A 21,868-nucleotide genomic window follows, 5' to 3' on the forward strand; every position below is an offset into this window, starting at 1 on the left:
ACACTTCTATCACTACAATCAAGATACAGTACATCTCAATCACCCCCCAAAACTCCCCCATGATGATATAGGGTCAATCCCCCCCCACCATGGTCAATCCCTCGCCATCCTCTGCAACAATCGATGTATTTTCTATCTCTATACTTTTGCCTTTTCCAGAGCATCACATATATCACATCTACAGAACATAGCCTTTTGAGTCGAGTTTCTTTCATCTATTATGATGCAACTGGCCACAAGGCCAGTGAGACTGGGACAGAGTGAAAAGGAGACTGGCAGGATTTGAAACTGGAGAGGTAGTGGGGCCACATCTCACAGGAACTTGGGAGGCCATAACAAAAGTTTTGGGTTTACAACAGGTGTGATGAGAAGCCAATGGAAGTTTTTGAGCAGCTGAGCAATATGATCTGAATATCTTAAAAATAATTTTGGTCAGCCAGTTTAGAGACTACTGCAGTCGTCTCGGTTAAAAATGCTAATGACTTAAACTAGAATGGTAACTCTGGAGGTGGTGAAAAGTGTTTGAATTGGAGATGTAATTTAGAGGAAGACAAGTTAGGACTGGATGTAGGGGAAGAGAGGGGGCAAGGATGCTTCAAGGGGCGTGGCCTGAGCGACAAAGTAGATGGTCATTTACCAGGATGGATAGAAGAGAAAGGAGATCAAAGATAACAAGAGGGAAGAGCATGTTTAGGATGGGGGAAAGGGAGAATTAAGAGCTCTGTACAATTGGGCATCACCAGCATATAGATACTGAATCTCTTCCCTGACTATTTTGCATATATATATTGACCTTGACAGAGAATTTCACTTAATGTTTCCCATCCTGTTATTCTTGGTATAGTGAGGGGAATGCACTGGTATACCACACATTCAGTTTCCACTTTACTAGGGTTCTAGAGTTACATTTTTTTTTTATTAAGAAGACAAGCTGTAAACTCTACTCAGTATTCTGTAATAATCTATGTGGGAATAGAATCTAAGAAAGCGCAGATATATGTATAACTGATTCATTTGCTGCACAGTGGAAACTAATACAATATTGTAAATCAACTATACTACAATAGAACTTAATTTTAAAAAATGAGGTATCACAGTGAGCCAAGTCTGTACTAAGATGCTTGATGTTGCTGGTAGTGTCAACCTAAAACAAATACCTGGAGCTCCAATACCCAAAAAAGAAGGAGGAGGAGGTGAGCTGTAAAGGTTCAAGGCTAGAGATGTCTTCCATTTCTCATCCTCATTTTCTATATACATAAGAACAATCTGAGTTTCCTAGGAAGGACTGCCGCTAAATTTTACATATACTGTTTTTTTTTCCCAAATACTATTCTCTTGTTCAATTGCAGTGGTTCAGATGAATTAAGAATAGAAAACACTTATTAAACAATAGTAATTTTTCTTGCTTTAAAGTACTTTCCTGTTTTCTAGTATTTCCAAAAAAAAAAAACAGAACAAAATAGGTGAAAAAGCATTCAGTGGCCCATCTTTTCACCTGATGAGTTGAAGCCTATGCTTTTGGTATGGTGAGGGGAGTAACTTTTGCTCAGACAGACCCTCGGTATGAGGAAATGGTGACACAATGTAGAAAAGCCAGAAGACGTGGAGCAGAGGTTCCCTGCATGTCTGCTCTCCTCTAGGAGCCCAGTTACCCAAGCATAAGGCAAGGGGCACTGATCACACCACCCCCCCCAACTTTGCACCTCTGAGGCCATCAAAGCACAGTGTTTGATAAACAGCATGGTCATTCTAGTCATGGCTCCATTTATGCATCTGTCTATCCACCCATCCATTTGACGTATTTCCTAGAAGTCTTTTTATTTTTTTAGAACTCTTTTTTTTTTTTTCATCTTGAAATTTCGTGTAAATGTGTCACCTGTAATGCAGTTGTATTTCCTTTAGTATAAAAATCTCTTTATTTACTTACCACGGAGGAACTAACATTCCAGATAAATGCAGAATAAGACCACTGTGTGCAGTTCTGCAGGTTGTGCACTACACACCTTGTTTGGGAGGGGGTTTGCCCTGTAGTTACTGTGGATTTGTCTATTATGACAACTTTCTATCGGATGCTTTGAGTCAGAGGTGCATTTTTTTTTTCTAATTTGTAAAAATGCCTTATGGGCTAACTGTAGCCCTGCCACTTGGTATATATATCCACATACATGGACTTGGAGCAAGTCTGAACCAGCCTCATTATTTGACTCGTGAAGAAGCCAAAGTCCAGAGGTGACGAAACAAGCTAGTTCCCACAGCTAGTTCACAGCAATGTTGGGTCTGATTCCGGTCTCCATTCCCAATCCAATACTCTTTTATAGCAAAAGCTACCTCTGCTAACAGTGAGCTGCTCGTCTCAAGTGTGTGGGTTTCTGAGAATGCTTTTATTTATTTGCTTTGCCTAAGGAGAGACCTTTGCAGGATGGATATCTCATGCTGCTGTTGCCCTTTGTTTTTTGGCATGAGTGAATATATAGAGTTGGAGAAGCAGCAGATAGACTTCTTGCAAATTATTCAGAGGGGTGAAGGTGCTGGCGTGTGTGCTCCATAAGAGCAGGAACCATTCATACCACGCATCTGTGGCACCCGACATATGGCTCAGCTACAGTTTTATACAGGGAAACACAAAATATTCCATCATCTAGGTCAGATGTGCCTCCTCCCTGGGCCTCCAAGCCCTGCTGTAGTCTCTTCTGCAGCTGGAGCTAACATCAGTGCTGAACCCTAAGAAGTGCTGGCGAGACCTCTAAGCTGCTTCCCAGATTGGCATGCTATTATCTGTTAACGACTGGCTGGACTCATTCAACCAAAAGAACAAAGATTACTTAGAGCATTGTAAAATGGCAGCACTGGAATGAATCTTGCAAGTCAACTAACACAACTCCCTCACTTAGCATCCTTGGAAACAGAGTCCCAAAGAGATGATAGTATTCACCCAGGTGGCTGTAGCAGCTTATGTATACTGTGGTTAGTAACTAACACTCAGATTAGTTACAATTAGATTATTGCTCCTTCCGAAACACCACAATGCCTTTTCACCAATCAAATGATGACTGGAAATCCATAATGTCAGGGACATCATGAACTAGAGAGGTATGCCCTTAGGAATGTTTCTCTTAGGTCTTGTTTGGGCTGGACAATAAACCATGTATTTGAGAAGATAACACTATTATGCTCTTTTATTCTTTTCATGCAAGGATACTACTCAGAAAAGAAGAGTCAGGCAAGACTATTAGAAATTCTCAAATTTACTGAGAAAAGGATATGAAAGTGTGTTACGAATGTTCTGCATGAAAATGGTTAATTTAAAAAAGCACAGCTGGTTAGTCATACAGTAAGCTATATATGTCTATTTATTTTGACTCCAAACTAGAAATTCTATGACCCAGATCATTAGTTTAGTCTAATCTCATGATTATTTTAATTGAAAATATGTATTATAAACAGGATGCACTCTCAAGTTGCTGTCTAAACAATCAAAGGCATCTGTCTTTTCAGAAAATACACTTTTCAGATTTTTAGCTTTATTTCAGAACTAAAACTTTTAAAAATAAAAACAACACTGGAATGTCATTTTAATAATAGCCCAAGTTATGAGAATAATTGGATGGTTGTAAAAGTTTACTCTGTTATTTTATATTCTGTAACATGAAACTCTCTTCAATAGAACTAAGTCACATATATCTTAGTGAGTTTATCATAGTGAGATTCCAGTGTTATCTATATTGTGTTGCTGACCCTCTTTCCATATGTAATTATTAAAAATAAAAATAACATAGGGCCATTACTTTTTCCTTATAAGAGAATTCTATGTTTAATAATGAATCACAAACCAGAAGTCTAAAATAATTTACATTTCCTAAGATACCAGGTTACCAACACACACACACACACACACACACACACACGCACAGAATTTTGATTTCTCAAAAGTCTAGTAAATGGCACTAGTGGCTGATACATTAGGGTAAGCAAAGCTGTATGTGTGCATATAGCTTCCACTTTGATGGTCTGGGATGTCTTAGCTGGGCCATAGCACAGCAAAATGGTAGTGGCACATTATACCTGGTCATGGCTGGCTTCAATGGAGCTTCCAATAGCATGGAAGGTCATCTGCACAGGGGCTAATGTCAGACAGGTCACATACTCTTTGCCACTCTGTCTATCACAGTAGTGCACCTATAACAGAACACACGCAAGCTGCTGAACGCCACCAGTAAAAGGGAGCCAGATGCAATCGGTCCTTTGCAAAGGTTCTAGCTTTCAAGAAGAACTTCACGTAACTTATGCAGAACACAATTCAAATATTTAAAACCTTACTGGGACTCGAAGATCTATGGAGATTCTATTAATTTTAATTAATATTTTATATTAATATTCTTTAAAAGAGTATTAGGAAATGCTTGGCAGAGTGCTCTACATTAGTACAGCTAGAAGAAAAATTCACAACTAAATGCTACACTCATCTTTTTTGTCCAACTTCTCATAATGCATAAAGGACTCCAGGGTCAGCATAAGTCAAGTTCATTTGAATCAAATAAAATTTTGTCAACCTGAATTTTCTTCATCTTTGACTCTATGTGTGTGTGACTGCCACTTGATTGGTCTGACATTCTTCTATTTCTACCTTATAGTCCCTATAAAACCAATGTTATACATACACACACATACACACACACACACATATATGTATGTATGTATCTCAGTATACCATGTTCTGTCTGGAATTTTGACATTACAATCAAAATGAATTAAACTGAAATGACTTATAATGTACAGACCAAAATAAAGTTACTATAATATTATTTTTCTTTTAGTTGAATACAACCAACCATTATTAAAACCATGTGTAAGACACTCTATCAGAGGTAAGGTATGAGGGGTGGGGGTAGGGGAATGTGAGTCCATCTGCCCGATGGAAAAATTTCCATCCTTCCATTTATCTACTTTGAAAAAAGTTCTATCAAGCAGTGTTTAATTCTAAGCTGCTGCTGCTGCTAAGTTGCTTCAGTCGTGTCCAACTCTGTGCGACCCCATAGACGGCAGCCCACCAGGCTCCCCCGTCCCTGGAATTCTCCAGGCAAGAACACTGGAGTGGGTTGCCATTTCCTTCTCCAATGCATGAAAGTGAAAAGTGAAAGTCGCTCAGTCGTGTCTGACTTCGCGACCCCATGGACTGCAGCCTACCAGGCTCCTCTGCCCATGGGATTTTCCAGGCAAGAGTACTGGAGTGGGTTGCCATTGCCTTCTCTGAATTCTAAGCTAATAAAGTAAAAATAGTGTTGCTTTTGTGATAAATAAATATATATACACACACACACATATAATATGGATCTGACAGAAAATGATATAAATCCTCATCTAATGGTTTAATAACATTTTTAAACCAGTAAGGTTGTTAAGATTCGCCATTAGTATCCCTTAAGGCAGGGAAACTTCCTGGAATCTATAAAAAGTAGTTTAGGGTTCAAATCAAGTCAACATACAAAGCTTTGTTTCCAAAGCACTTTAAAGATTTTGTTATAAAAATATTTTTTCCAAATTAACTTTGGGGAAAGGATTTGATGACAGTTCGAATTCACTGTACCTCCTAAGCAAATTAAAAGTTCACTCAGTGTATGAGTTCAAGAATGTGGGCTGTTGTTTACTATGCAGCAGTGAAATATGAGGGGGGGAATGAAACTTACCACATAACAGGTTTATGCAAAAGTCAATCAATGGTGACACTACAATAGCTATAGCTCACAACCATTTATAGTATAGTTAAAATATTATGTCTGATACAGTGCTATCAAAAAACATGCTTTTTAAAATAAAATATAATCACCTTTTGACATCAATTGAAAGACCATATGAAAGACAAGACACTCTCCTAAATACCCACATTGATAGTGAACATGCTCATATGTCAGCCAACTTACTGCAGCTTTATTTTTTTCTTCTAGAGAAATGAAAATTAGGAAGGACAAAAAGAGCACAAGACAATTCCAGTCAAAAAATAAATTTCAAACTTCACTTCCATCAGTGGCTTGGATACCAGGACTGAAAGATTTAACTTTTCTTCTAATTCACCATGAGCTTGCAATATCTTGTAAAATATTAGACATCCTACAGACATTGAATATTGGTAGAACAATACATGTAGGACTCAATGAAAAAGAGTCCCAGCAGAAGCCAAAGGGCTTCTCAGGCCAAGCAAAGTGACATCTACCAAGAACAAAGTTAGGGGCATGGATCACTGGTAAAGTCCAAATGAAACATGGCTGCCCTTCAGGGATGGAGGGAACTGGGAAAATCATGTAGTATTTTACAGTAACTATAGATGGAGTAGAACTTTTAGAAATTGTTAATCACCATATCGCACACCTGAAACTTACATAATATTGCACAGCAACTATACTTCAACAAAGGGAAAAAAAAGTGAACATCATCTACAAGGAAACTAGTAATGGATGAAACTAGGCTAAGTCTTAGCCTCCTCTAGTCCCTCCCCTCCCCTAGTCCACCTGCAGGGCTTCCATCAGAGGAGTGACCAGGCCTGAAACAGAGGTAGAATGTGGAGGAACATGCCTCAGAAGCAGATCAAGTCCCCAGCCCACCAATCGCAATATTCAAAGGTGCTGGAGTATGAGGAAGACAAGAGGAAATCACCGTAAACCCTCCCTCCCCTGTGTATTTTGAGCCAAAACAGACAGTTGGCAGTTGTGGGGGGGGGGGAGGTGGTGGCGGGGGTGGACATGAGCTTGTAGTTTTACAGTGAACTGCACTAAATTTTTCAAAACTAAAGATGACCAGAAAACCATGGGGTTTGCCAAATATAAAAAGAAACATGAATGAGAGATATGACCAATCATGGGCAAAAGTGGTGGCTGGAGAAATAAAATTCCATGTTTATACCCTCACTGCACTGAGACTGCTCCCTCCAAACAGATAAAAATATGTAAAAAAAAAAAAAAATAGGAAACTACTGCTTGAGGACATGATTTCAAATTAAATAAAAAGTTACAATATACAGACAAAAGGTCTTAAGAAAGAATCATATTTTATATAATCAATCACCAATAAAACAGGTTGGAAATGGCTCTTCAGTTATTTATTCTCTTCCTGGACATAGAAACATAAGAGTTCATAAAACTGAATTTCTAAAGGAGAATAATGTATGAATGACATTTTAAAATTCATCTAACTCTAAAAATGCTTCTGATGATTCAAAGCATCAGCAGAAACCAGGGATCTTAGAACTCTAGGCTAAAATAATTAGGGTAATAATATTCCACTGCATTCTACAATGTACAAATCTTCAGGATTGATGGGTGAAATATTTCTGCTACAACAAAACTGCTGTTTCTACAAATGTGGCCCTAAAATTTCCAATGTACAATGATAATATTCCAGTGTCATAGATCTTGATTTTGATCAAAGAAAAATGAATAAAGATAATTTTAGAAAACTACAGAATCATCTCCTATATTTAAGATTTACTGTTTATGAATCATATAATTTTGCTATCTTTTGTATTCTAAAATGTACACAACTCATCTTGATTCTTACACTGTTGTAGCACTAGTTCTGGATTTATAACACCATTGACCACAGCAAATTGACATTTTGTTTCTTTCTCTTGGGCTTACAAAAAATATTCCACTAAAAATAATGGGTCAGAAATTCCAATATGTGCAAATTAAATAATGCAGCTTCCTTTTAAATTTGCAAATCTATAATAATTTTTATGTTAAAATAAGTTTCCTAGTTTGATTTGTAATCGCATAAACCCAGATGAGATGCTATAATTGTGCATGCTGTTAACAATTTCCGCCAGTCTAGAGATTTCTTCTTCTTGAAAGAAGAAGAAGTGATTTGTGTCTGAGACTATTCAGATAACTCAAGAAATAAAGAATTCAAAGCTCAATTTGTGATATGTTTAAATGGCAAACCTTGATTTGATTTGAATAAATATCCTCATTCCTTAAAAAAACTGAAATAAGGAAAAATACTATAAGCTATAAAATAACATATAAAAAGCTAGGTATGTGAATTTTTTCATGCCCTTCTGAAAACATGAGGGACCATTCAAATGAAAAATTTTAATTCTATACCCCCTACCTCTCAAAAAGTTGAATCAAATTGTTTCTTGCAGAGGTTGAGAAATTCCCTAATGTCGGACGACTATTTTACTAATCTCATCAGGGAACTGGTTAACCACTTGTCTGTTACATATTTTTAACGGTCACCCACTGTGGGACAAAAATGAAGAGAGTGTAAAAAAGGTCCATGTTCAAAGAAAGCTGCTCAATAGATTGTTAAGATAAAGGTCTGTACATTGACGTCTGATAATTAATATCATCACTATGTCAAGAAAACATGTTTCATGAGCACACCTCCCATTCATGAATTTAGTCCACAGCAGCAGGCAGAGATCCCACTGTAGCTATTGCCTCCAAGGATGGGTGAAGACAGCAAAGAGCTGAAGAGTGGCAATTTAGCACTAGATCTTAGAATACTCCAAACATGTTTGATTCTTGCAGAGTCTGCACACTAGCTGTACAAAAGATCTAAATGTTTGTTAACATGAAAATCAGCATATTCTTAGCAAAGCATAAAACAATACTCTTTGATAAATATTACTCTAATAAGTAAATTGGTAATAAATATTTCTTAACTACACCTTTTTTTGGGGGGGCGGGGGCGCTTCTCAGGTGCCCCAATAGTAAAGAATCCTCCTGCCATTGCAGGAGATGCAGGTTTGATCCCAGGGTCAGGAAGATCCCTTAGAGAAGGAAATGGCAAACAACTCCAGTATTCTTGCCTGGGAAATCTCATGAACAGAAGAGAGGAATCTGGCGGGCTACAGTCCGTGAGGTCACAAAAGAGTCAGACACAGCTCAGCAACTAAACAATAGCAACTACATTTTTAGATGACTTGAGAACATGTAAATCATCTCAGTTATTTGGGTGGTTCCCTGGTGACTCAGATGGTAAAGAATCCACCTATAAGGCAGGAGACCTGGGTTTGATCCCTGGATCAGGAAGATCCCCTGGAGAAGGGAATGGCAACCTACTCCAGTATTCTTGCCTGGAGAACTCCATGGACAGAGGAGCCTGGCGGGCTACAGTTCATGAGGCCACAAAGAGTTGGACATGACTGAGCAACAAACACTTTCACTTTCCCAGGTAGTAATACCAATCCACACTGTTATCTATTTATGACTAACAAATTTATAAGTGATAAATAAAAGAAGTTCCCCCAGGAAAAGTACTTAGAATGATGCCTGGCTCACGGTTACCATTAAAATAAATAATAGGTATTATTAGAATAACACATCCCATAATAATGTTAAAAATTAAGATATGACATAATGTATAATTATGAAGAATAATATTACATTAGGATAATGTCTGTAATTGACTTTCCCTAAAGCTTATTTCCTCAATGCTTTTCATAACTAAAGTCAAGTCCTTTATAACTAAAATGTAAACATATATTTAACATGCTCAGTCATGTACCAGTGTTTTAGCTGGATGAGTAATCTATTTTACTCTGCATACAATGTGCCTGTCACATTAATGCCTCTAAAGGGATAAGTGAATGAATGAAATCACATTATACAGACTGAGCCTCAACTTGTAATTATCTTTTCTCTCTTTTGGAAATTCTATGCTTAGGAAAAGATTTGAAAATTACACGACTTTATTTGGTATACAAAATCCAGCAGTGATGTACAGATTTATTTCTAGTATAAAGTCACAGAAAAAAACTGTCCAACAAATGCAACAACAGATGTGTTCTCAGTAATGTTAAGGAAGATAACTGCATTCTTACTTTAAGTGGTGAGTTTGTACATGACACAAATCCTAAATCTTTGTTCACTCCTTTTCTGCTTCATTGACTATGCCAGTGAAGGTCTAAGGAGGCAGCCAATTAATATATAAATGATACATACACACACAGAATTATTTTAGTTTTACATTTCCATCAAAACAAAACACTACAAAATTTTTAACAGTCAATTTACACATCTACAAGAAAAGAAGTTCCTCTCTTCTGTAGTTTGTACTCAGGCTTTGATGCACTCACACACAGCCATTTACATATGTAAAACAAGCTACATGAAAATCTACAGGCTTTGCAAAGAAATAACTTTTTAACAAGGAAAACTTTCTTCAAGGTCAAAGGAAAATAGGTTATATAGGCACTCTGTATACCCTGATGCTGGGAAAGTTTTAAGGCAAAAGGAGAAGGGGGTGGCAGAGGATGAGACGGTAGATAGCATCACCAATTAAAAAATTATCAAATAGAAATGTTAGATCAAACAGATACAATGTGCTGTGCTTAGTCGCTCAGTCATGTCCGACTGTGCGACCCTATGGACTGTAGCCTGCCAGGCTCCTTCCTCTATCCATGGGATTCTCCAGGCAAGACTGCTGGAGTGTGTTGCTATGCACTCCTCCAAGGGATCTTCCCAACCCAGAGATCCAACTGCATCTCCTGCACTGGCATGCGAGCTCTTTACCACTAGTGCCACCTGGGAAGCCCCCATCCCAAAAAGGTAGAATAACTGAAGTGAAAAATTTATTATATGGGCTCAACAGCAAATTGGAGAGGACAGAGAAAAGAACTAGTAAATCTGAAAATAAACCAACCAAAGTTACACAATCCAAAGATGGTGAAAAACTGTAAATAGTCTCAAAGACCTCAAAGACAATATCAAGAGGCTCAACACATACGTAACTGGAATCCCAAAAGGAGAAGACAAAGAAAAGGGCAAAAAAAATTTTTTGGAAAAAAACAAACAAACAAACAGAAACTAGCCCCAAATCTTTCAAAACTAATGAGAAACATTATGGTAATCTAAAAAGCTAAATGAATCCCAAGCAGGATTAAAAACAACCCTAGACATAGCACAGCCAAACTGGTGAAACCAAAAATGAACAGATATCTTAAGAGCAGCTAGAGTAAAACAACACAGTACATATATGGTACAGAAACAACTGATTATCCTGTGGGAAAAAGAGACTCTCACCCATACCATACACAAAAAATTAAATGAATATCAGCATGAAACACAAAGGCATAAACCAGAAAGCATTTAGAAAAAAATCAGAGAAAATCTTTGCAACCTTGGGGTAGTCAGATATTCCTTAGATAGGACAAAAAAGGTATAATTTATGGAAAAAAAACAAAAAATTGAACTTCATCAAAATTGAAAACTTCTCCACTTTTTAAAAGATGCCATTAAGATACTGAAAAGACAAGTTACAGGCAGGGAGATAATATCTGCAACAGAAAGGACCTGTATCTAGAATATATAAAAAACTCTGATGACACAATAATTTTTAAAAATCGATACCAGAAACTGAGAAAAAAATGTGGACATTTCACAAAGAGAAAATTGGCCAACAAGCACAAGAAAAGAAGTGCATGTTATGGGTCATCAGGAAAATACAAACTAAAATGTCAATGAGACAGCACTGTATCCTTCATAGAGTAAGACTCATCAATGTATGAAACCCTCATACAGTCCTGGGAGGAAGGTAACATGATTTCCTGTTGCTTTTGTCGTTTAGTCTCTAAGTTGTGTCCGACTCTTTTGCGACCCGATGGACTGTAGCTCGCCAGGCTCCTCAGTCCACAGAATCCAGGCAAGAATATGGGGGTGGGTTGCCATTTCCTTCTCTAGGGGGATCTTCCTGACCCAGGGATTGAACCACGTCTCCTGCATTGGCAGGCAGATTCTCCACCACTGAGCCACTAGAGAAGCCCATGCAATCTGATAGAGCACTCTGTAAGAGAATCTGATGGCTTCTTGTAAATTTGTACGGACACTTACCATGTGACCCAGGAATGTCACTCTGAGGTACTTTTTTCAAGAGAACTGGAAACTCTGCACAAAATCTTGTACATGAATAGTCGCAAACAGCTTTATTCATAATAGCCTCAAGCTGAAAACAACGCAAATGTCCATCAACAGATAAACTGATAGTTTGTGGTATATGTCCATGCAATGAACTAGTTCTTAGCAACACAGAGGAACAAACCGCTGATATGCACATGAACAATCTCAAAAACATTACAGTGAGTGAAAGAAGCAGGAAACAAAACTGTCTGTTCACGCTGTATGATTTCATTTTTACAAAATTTTAGGCAATACTAATCTAGTACTAACGAAGGATAGCCTGGTTGCCACCAAGCCACAGAGAGGTGAGAAAAACAGGCTACAAAGAGGCAACAGGGAATTTTTTCACAGTAATAGAAACATCCCCATCTTGACTGTGGTTGTAGTTACACAGTGGCATACATTTTTCAAAACTCATCAATCTATGCAACTAAAATGGGTATAATTTATCAGGTGTAAATTATACCTCAATGCAAGCCATTAAACAATTAGAAGGTATAGTTATTTGATACACTGATACAACAGCTGGCAACACTAAGTCAAAATAATCATAATTAATCTCCCAATTAATTTCCAATTAATTATTACCTTAGGAGACTAATCATTTGAATTTATCTTGTGTCCAGATGTGATTGTGTACCCTTCCACTTGTCCTGTTCCCTTCGCCCTGGCCATATTCCACATCCCACTCCCATCAATCCCATCCTGATGATGGCTCCACGAGGACAGAACACTTGACTGTCATTTACACTATATCCTTAGTGCCAAAAAGTGCACCCGGTTCATAGCAGGTGCTCAATAGACTTCAGTTGACTTAATGAATGAACCAATCCCTTAAACTGTTAGTATTCATTGGGAATATCTCCGAGGTCTTTGCCCACTTTTCTTGGTCAGTCTTACCTACTTTTATGGCATCAGTTACATCTGCACACCAAAGACTCTCGAATATCTGTGTCCTATGCCCTCTTGCTGTTCACCAGAACCACTGACGAATGCCTACCAGACAGCTGACTTTGAAAGTCCCAAAGGCAACTCAAGTTCACCATGTTTAAAATGGAACTTATTAACTTCCTCTAAGTTTATTCATGACATTCATATTAAAAAATAGAACCTTTCCTAAAACATTCATACTATCTTCCTACTTTACTTTATTCTCAAATTCTTGGAATGGTCAACATATTCTCAGATAGCCTCTAACTGCTCTTCAGTGCATTACATCTAGCTTCCCTCCTGATCAGAGAAGTGAAAGTACCCTTCACAGAAGTAGGCACAAGAGACCATTTACTCCTCTTATCTGTACCGCGAACACCTGCACCTCTGCCCCACTCCTCCACAACCGCTGTGTGCTCGTAGCTCAGTCATTCTGACTCTTCGCAACCCCACTGACTGTAGCCTGCCAGGCTCCTCTGTCCATGGAATTTCCCAGGAAAGAATATTGGAGTGGGTGGCCATTTCATTCTACAGGGGATATTCACAACCCAGGTATCAAACTCGAGTCTCCTGCATCTCCTGCATTGGCAGGCAGATTATTTACCACCACACCACCTGGGAAGCCCTTACAACCATTAGCTTTGCTTAATTCAATCTTTGCTATTTTTCTACTGAATTCAAGCAAAGTCCCTCTAATTGGACTTTCTGCTACCAATCTTTTTTTTTGTCTAGTTCCTCCTCCACATGCCTACAAAATTATCTCTCTAAAATAAAAAACCAATGTCACCATCCTTTAAAAAAGAAGTTGGCGGTCTCTAACAGCTAACTTCAAATCCTCAGCAACACAGACATGTCTTTTCAGCTTCCTTGCTGACACTTCCGCTTTGAATTCTGAGCATTCTAAAACATGTACCCTTTTATGTCTCGAGTACTTACCTCCTTCTGCCTACAATTCCTTTCCTTCTTAGAATTCACCTTAAGATTCTATGTACTTCTTAAAATTTATTCAAAAGTCCCTCTACTATGAATACTTCCTAATTCAATCGGTCAGAGCTGTTGATTCCCACCCATTTTTCTTACATGGCCAACCACACTGCCCCTGATCACTTACCACATTACACCTATAATGACACTTATTACATGAGGAAGGCATTTCATTATTTCCTGCAGTAGATTGTAGCATATTACATATTTACTACAAATATGTAATTTTTTAATTAAATTGTTGCATTATGTTCAAAAACTGATCCCTGGAAACTGGACTCAATTGTAATAGTGGCCAATCTTCTGTGTATTGGTTTTATTTTCCTGTCTGACCCCAACTTGACCATAACACTTCCTGTGCCCACTGCTTAGTATGCTACCTGACATGTGTAGGTACTTGTTAAGTCGCTGCCCAGAGTGATTAAATAAATAAATATTCAATTTATTTATTAACTAAATCAATTCCAGTATTCAATAATATTTTATAAATGAATTAACTTCATATCCATCTGTTCTTCACATACATACTGAAATTAATGAAAACTATTCTTAATATACTATCCTATCTACTATTTCTAGAATTTTTGAAGTTGTGGACTGTGTATCCTTCTCCAATTGTAGTCCCTGTTTCTTCAAATGTTCTCTAGCAGGGGTCCCCACCTCTGGGATCTAATGCCTGATGACCTGAGGTGGAGCTGATGTAATAAAAATAAAAATAGAGTGCACAATAAATGCAATGTGCTTGAATCACCCAGAAACCAGTCCTTGCCCAATCCATGGCAAAGCTGTCTTTCAGGAAACTGGTCCCTGATGCCAAAAAGGTTGGGGACAACAGTACTATAGGACTTGATTGTGAACTTTTATTGTACTTTAAAAAACAATACTACAGATAAAAACATTTTAGGAGCTTTTCAAACATCTCTTACTTCTAACAGTTAAATCTGCTTTTTGATGAGACTATGTGAAGACAGAACTTCCCTGAAATCTGCCAGGGATTAGAAGGAACTAATAATTCTCTATGTGAACATGAGTAACCTACATTAGTAATAGGATGTTTTATTTGTGTAGTTCTGCAAATGTGTATTTACATCATAAAGTTGTATCTCTGAATAAAATCTAAAGTTCCTTCCAGCTCAAAAGAGAATTAACTCTTAAATGACTCAGACTCAGTTGTGTACACAGTGGAGTGCATGAAAGAAAACAGAAGTGAAAGTGTTAGTAGCTCAGTCATGTCCGACTCTTTGCAACCCCACGGACTGTAGCCTGCCAGGCTCCTCTGTCCATGAAATTCTCCAGGCAAGAATACTGGAGTGAGTAGCCATTCCCTTCTCCAGGGGATCTTCCTGAGCCAGGGATCACACCTGAATCGCCTACACTGCAGGCAGATTCTTTACCATCTGAGCCACCAGCATGGAAGGCATAAATAAATTTATTAATGCAATCTATGACTAAACCAAAGCAATATCCAAAAGACCATAGATTACCATGAACACTAATCCTACCTTCAGGAATCAGGCTTCAAACACTATAAAATAGTTGGATTTAAAATAAAGATTTGTAATCAAGAAGCAAAAATGTACTGGCATTTCTGCTGTGTCATAAAATAATATGCGTAATGCCTCTTTCGCTCTCTGATACATAACAAGGCAGTCAATAAATGTCAGTTTCATTTCCCTGTTTACTCATGTATATTCTAATACCCCTGGCATGTCAGAGTAGTTTTTTTCAGTGTGCAGAAAACTTTACATGCAGCATTCCACATACTGCTCTCTTTTTCTCAAGAGTTGTCCTGGATGAGAAGAGAACAACACATTTGAAATTTTAGACACTTTTCATTCATGGGAAAAAAAACTTGTAGCTGTAGCCGAATGCTGAAGAGAGAAAAAGAGACCATTTCAACATAACTTAGAAAAAATAGGTATATATATATATATACACCAGCCTGACATGATGTAGCACCTGATGGGTACTACAATTAATCTTCTGTTATTAAGTAAAAAATCACATCATTGCCAACCATCTCTAGCAAAAGGAAATGAAATTCACCTTTAGATGAAAAATAATTTCCTTTTCTTCAACTTGGTTGAAGAAACAATTGCTTATTGCTTTTCAAATAATTTCAAATAGAATTCTTGAAATCTCCTTGCAATACAAACAGAAAAGGCTACAGATATTTCTAGTTGGGGATGACACATAATGGCAACTATTTTTTTCTGCACATCAGTGGCTCATTTCAGATCCACATCAAAGTCACTGTGTTAGGACAGCTCTTCTATGTATTACTCTTTCTTTGAAATGTGTCTTATTATGTATATGCTGGTGTATCAAGGCTCAAGAGTATGTCTATCCTGATTACATTCTGCAGTGATTTAGGGCAGAGTTAGTCTTGAAAAGTTTATGTGGTAATAATGGACTATTTTGCCTTCCTGGTGGCTCAGTGGTAAAGAAGCCACCTGTCAATGCATGAGATGCAGGTTCAATCCCTGGATTGGGAAGATTCCCTAGAGAAGGAAATGGCAACCCACTCCAGTATTCTTGTCTGGGAAATCCCACAACCTGAGGAGCCTGGCGGGCTACAGTCCATGGGGTACAAAGAGTCAGACATGACTTGGAGACTAAACAACAAATGGACTATTTTACTTAAGTCTTGCTTGATTCTTAACTGTTATTCATCACACCGTGTTTTTATATGCATCAGGCTTTCTTTCTTCAAATGTAATATTTTTCTCTAAATAGTTGGAAATTTCAGGCAAGTGAGCTGATATGTAATTCTAATGGTTTTTATGAACTATAGTTATGTGAAACGTATTGATAGTTTGTGTGCCCTTGAGGTTTTGGCCAAGTATATCAAACTCTGAAGAAACCAGACAACAGGTCAGTTTGCAGATAACAGGCTGCCCATTTGAAGAACAAACCTGAGTTTTAGGGTCACCACAGGAAGACCAAAGACTTCAGGAGAATTCTTCCAATTTCTCCAAGGTCTTTGGAAAGTTGAGGCTAAATCCAAAAGGGTTCTGTAAGAAGTGACTATAAATCAGAGCAAAATCTCTTGACCCCATGCCAAACCCATAATGTATTTTGCTCATTGTACTCTGAGTAATTTCTCATCACTTTATATACATTGTGTACCAGTGTAGATGAAAATTTGGGCTCAGAAGTGACACGGTAAGTTATGTTTCGAGGACAAATTAGAAATGGGGGAAAACATTTTTAAGTAGGGGAGTATAGGTCCATGCATAATTTCTTTCTCCATATTTTCCTATTAGAAATCTACAAAATTTTACTTATACTGGTTTTTAAAAAATCGACCCCTTACTCCAAAAAAACTAGCCGCAAATAGCCTGATTATAAATCAGCCTGATTATAAATCAAAAAAACTCAAGATTATAAATACATGGATTACAAAAACTGAGGTATAGGGAAAATAAAAAAAAAAAAGAAAGGACAAATGTTGATTCTCGAGTTGGGCAAGCCCCACTCCCCATGTCCCATTTCAGTGTAAACTATACTGAGGCCAAACTGTTAAAATATGTTATGTCATACATGCCAAAAATAAATATTTAAGAGAAGCCCATAATCATAAAAGAAACCTGCTGTAATCATACTAAACTTCAAAAAAGAAGACATATTAGTTGAAAGGTATTATGTTTGAATTGTACTTGAAAAGAAAGTTTTTAATTAAATAGATACTTCTGAGCGTTCCACTGATATTCTCATCTTGCTAAAAATCGCACCAACATCTAGAATTCACAATAATGAGAAGGTACTCCGCCCAGTAAAACATTCCCTGATTTTTAAAAAATAAATTAAATATGGTTTAACTAAGATACTAAGTGCTTTCTTTACACTCTTAATATGAAAAAAACAAATCTAATTTTTTATATTTCACTCTGGAGGTTTTAAAAACAACACTGCTCACTGGGTGATAATCACAAGGAAGGGTACAGACTAAAAGATTAAAATTAAACCCATCTAGAAAGGATAATTTACTAAAATAATTCATTTTAATTTCCAGTCTAATTTTTCTAATGGCTCAATTAAACAATGAAACTGCTTACAGTTAATTATACAGAGATTTCTAATATAATGAGTATGGAAAACATATTTATGATGCAAAAACTCACAATAATGTAAATTATAACACAATGAAACAAAATCTACTTCAGCTCAAAAGCTGATGAGCATTTCAAAAATGTCTCCTCCATAATGATTTTCTTTAAGAAGTTGACTGATTTTGAAACATTTTGGCATTATAATTAGAGAGTATCAAGTACACACCAAGGAACCCTGGACACTAAGGTATACCTGTATTTCAAATGAATTTTCATGAAATGCACAGAAGTTAAAGAAGCATACCAACTGGGCTGGACAAAGCTTCAAGATTGCAGAACTACTGATATAAAACGTTTTTTTCCTAAAAAGTAATAAGTCAATAACATTCAAGCTCTAAAAGAAAATTTAAAAAACCATACTCAATAAAACTTAAAAAAATAAATATTCATTTATGATAGAAATCCAAAAGCTTGCATCTAAAATGTGATTAAAAACTTTAGGTTAGCCCAAGCAAGGATAAAAGAATTACTAAGAATATGCAAGTGTTCAGTCATCTTCTGACCTGTGGAGCCAGCTTTATTAATAATAATAACTTTTAGCTGTATAATAATTTTAATTATTTTATAGACTTAAAGGAAAGGATGTGAGTTTAATACTTTCATTATGGTGAGCAAATAAGCTTTTTGTCACTCATAAATTTCAGTTAAAGGGTGGGTAATGAAAAAAATTTTAAAGTTAAAACAACATAGTTTCAGTACACTAATATATTTTTTACTTTTAATACAACATAGCTGTCACATACAATGGCTCTGGTAGGCTTAAATCAAATGTCAATGGGCACAGAATGCCAGAGAAGAGTTTATACAATATTCAATAAGCAATAATATCTATTCAGTGTACAATAACAAAATTTTAAAAGTACTAACCTTGAGACACAGAGAAAGAATTTATTGTTTTTAAGTTCCAGAAATAAAAATAACACAATAGCATGGAATCCGTAACAAGCTGGCCCTATCATTTCTAAACTATGGTCCAATTAAAACATTTAAGAAACAGAAACAATCTACATGTTTTTCTAGCAGGTAAATACACCTGAGAAAGTTACCTATAAAGAAATAGGCTTTAAAACTCTTAACCACAAAGACTCTTCTACTGTGACATTATGAGGATGTGCTAGGCACCTGTCAGGGCACGGAGCCATTTCCCACAGTCTGTTCACCGCACAGCTGCCCGTTGCAGCTTGTCAGCAACACAATATTTCAGATCAACACCAAGCTCGTTTGACCAAAGAAGCACAGTAACGTTTCAAACCATCTGCTTATATTCATTAGTATGTAAAAATCACCATACACAATTTGGAAATGTTTACTCACTTGTCCATAAATAAGAGTGTATTATCTCAGCATAAACTTTAAAGAAAAAAAAAAAGGGTCTGAGTAGTCAACCCAAATATAGGAGTAACAGATTCTACATTTTGACTAAAGCAAAACTATTTTAAAATTATAGTTGCTGTCACTGCCAAGAATTAACAAATAAATACAAATTTAAAAATTTTAAGTAGTTCTGGCAGCAAAATGAACATCTACCATATAACTTCTCCAAGCAAAAAAATCAATTCAGAGCCTGAATCAATTTGTGCTTTGTTTCTATAAAAATTCAAATGTAGTATTACTTTCGGACATTTTTAGACAACTAGATTTGTAAATAAACAGTGAATTCCCTTCTATCACAGTTTATTTCTAGTTCATCCTATGCACATTACAGATAGAACTAAAAATTGCTTAGTTCTTTTTCTCCAGGACTTTAACTGTGTGAATCAAGGTCCTTTTAAACAGTGATTATTATTCTTAAGGTAAACCACAAAAACAAACCCTAAAATTTTAATTTTTAAATTAAATGATTAAAATTTCAGATGACAGAGCCAAAAACTGCTAACAGCCTTTTAGATTTCATATTAATAATCAAATTAAAAACACTAACCACTACCTGGCAAGAGATTGGAAAGAATCAGGTTTCTGTGAAGGGAAACAAACAAACCAAAAAAAAAAACATGCAAAAATTCTACCCCCTCAACCACGTGATCTTCTCTCATATCTAAATTTGAAAAAAATTTATAAATACATGATCATTTTAGACAATACAGACCTTCTAGAGCATTTCTAAAGGAAATTACAGCTTTTGGTCTTAGGGAATAAGACTAAGATGGAAAGGGGCATGAAAATAGTGAACTCTAGGGGGACAGCCTGTTCTTTCCACACACAAGCCCGCCGCTGTTCATCCAGTCCAGTGGTTACAGTTCAGTACAGGATTTTCAAGGCAACTAAGATGTCAAAACACAGGTATTTCCTCTTCCTAGAGTTAACAATTCTTTTAAAAGATCTACCCACCGAGGATTATTCGGTTTTGTTTTTTTTTTCCAAAAGGGAACAATGACTAAATGGGGGAGGGAGAGAGTTTCCAGCCCCAAATTCTTATACACAACAAGAGGCCTATAAGCTAGGTGTAGACTGCCCAGTGAAATAGAATTACTGGTACCATCTGAGGTAGGTGCTACCCTAGATGGTTCAAAACACAATCCAGTAAAACAATACATGTTTTTATGCCTCTAACAGCTAGAAAGCATTTATTACTGTTCTAACACCAAGGTTAATGAACTCCTAAGACAACAGACTTCTAGGATGTTGTACCTTAGTGGCATCTCTGAATCATTACTAGCAACAGAATGCCAAATTCAAAAAATTGCTATGAAAGTAAAATCAGCATTAGAAAAACTCAATCTTACTGTAAACTGAGGGAGCACTTAGTGTTTACTAAGACCAAATGTATGAAGGCAGGATCTTTACTTGGGAAGACAGAGTGAAGGGAATAGATGCGCCCAATTGAGACCAATCAGAAGACGGAACAGAGGATGAAAAATGTCTTAAAAAAAAAAAATAGAGGAGGAAGAAAGAAAAATGGAGGAGAGCCAGGCAGCAAAAAATAATTACTGGAGAGAATGAAAAATCTTTAAAATGAGGCATGTGCACATGGCTCGTTTTCCTGTCCTCTGTGTTCCTAATGATTTACAATGTAAGTGGCATAGAAGTCACGCTAGCAGGCAAGAATGAGCTTTCTGATGGACAGAGATGGAGGACTAGGGGCTAATGAATTGCTTTGTTTTCTTGGTTTTGCTTTTAATTCATACCTGAAAGCCTTGAATCCTTGCTAAATATTCCAGCTGTTTTGAAGGTTGTACTGGAGAACAAGGGGGAGTAGGAGAACTTCCTTTTAAACCTATGGCTTCAGCTGTAGAAGATGTTCCGTTCATAAGGAGTTCCCTGGCAATTGTAGCTGAACTACTCGATGTGGGAGATATACTGAAGAAAGAGCTCGAGGGTTGGTTCATATCTTTGGGTGACAAATAGCCTAGAGTCGTGCCAGAGATTACTTTGTGGCGGCTGGCTTCCATCTCTTGATAAACATCAGGAGACAAATGAAGAATTCCTTTTGGAGCTATAAGTAAAATAAAGGAACATTGTTATTACACTTAAAATAAGTGAAACAGAAACATGTTAGAGCATTAGTGACTCAAGGATTTCACTTGAAACAAGGCAATGAAAAACACTGTTAAGCACCCGTCTTCCCCATACTTGCAAAGGCAAATGCAGTCTCCTCTTTGGAGGAGAAAAATGTACATTTCAATATTCCTAAAAATCATTGGCTTAAAAAAAAAAATCACAAAAGTGACTTCAAGGGAAAGCGTATGTGGTGGAGAAGCTATGGAGGAACACGGGTTACTGATGTATAGAAGTGCAATGGGGGTAAGATTAGGAATGTGCAGGGTCTTCAGACTGTAATTTAATATTTTATGATCTCATAAGAGACACGAAATCCCTAACATATGCAGCAGTTGAGACACAGAGGTAAAATGATGGCTCAGTCAGTCCAAATTATCAGAGCAGAAAACTCATACATCCAATGGCCTGCTGGTACTCCTCTCTCCACAAGGATGTCCCACTGTCAACTCTACC

The 21,868-nt window shown here is 36.9% G+C and overlaps 1 protein-coding gene across 14 annotated transcripts in view; it reads right to left on the reverse strand.

The window, feature by feature from the left end:
• The window catches only part of STAU2 (staufen double-stranded RNA binding protein 2), a 288,944-nt gene that overhangs the window by 112,066 nt on the left and 155,010 nt on the right, over nucleotides 1-21,868 (reverse strand). For 12 of the 14 annotated variants that reach the window (XM_043483206.1, XM_043483201.1, XM_043483196.1 and 9 more), the window contains 2 exons: nucleotides 21,043-21,350; nucleotides 4,063-4,176 (listed from right to left, as the gene is read on the reverse strand). In XM_043483206.1, coding sequence (XP_043339141.1) covers nucleotides 4,063-4,176; nucleotides 21,043-21,350 — 422 coding nt within the window. The remainder of the gene's footprint in view (nucleotides 1-4,062; nucleotides 4,177-21,042; nucleotides 21,351-21,868) is intronic. The other 2 variants (XM_043483209.1, XM_043483204.1) reach the window with 1 other exon arrangement.

The sequence above is a fragment of the Cervus canadensis genome, chromosome 12, assembly GCF_019320065.1.
Source record: "Cervus canadensis isolate Bull #8, Minnesota chromosome 12, ASM1932006v1, whole genome shotgun sequence".
NCBI lineage: Eukaryota > Metazoa > Chordata > Mammalia > Artiodactyla > Cervidae > Cervus > Cervus canadensis.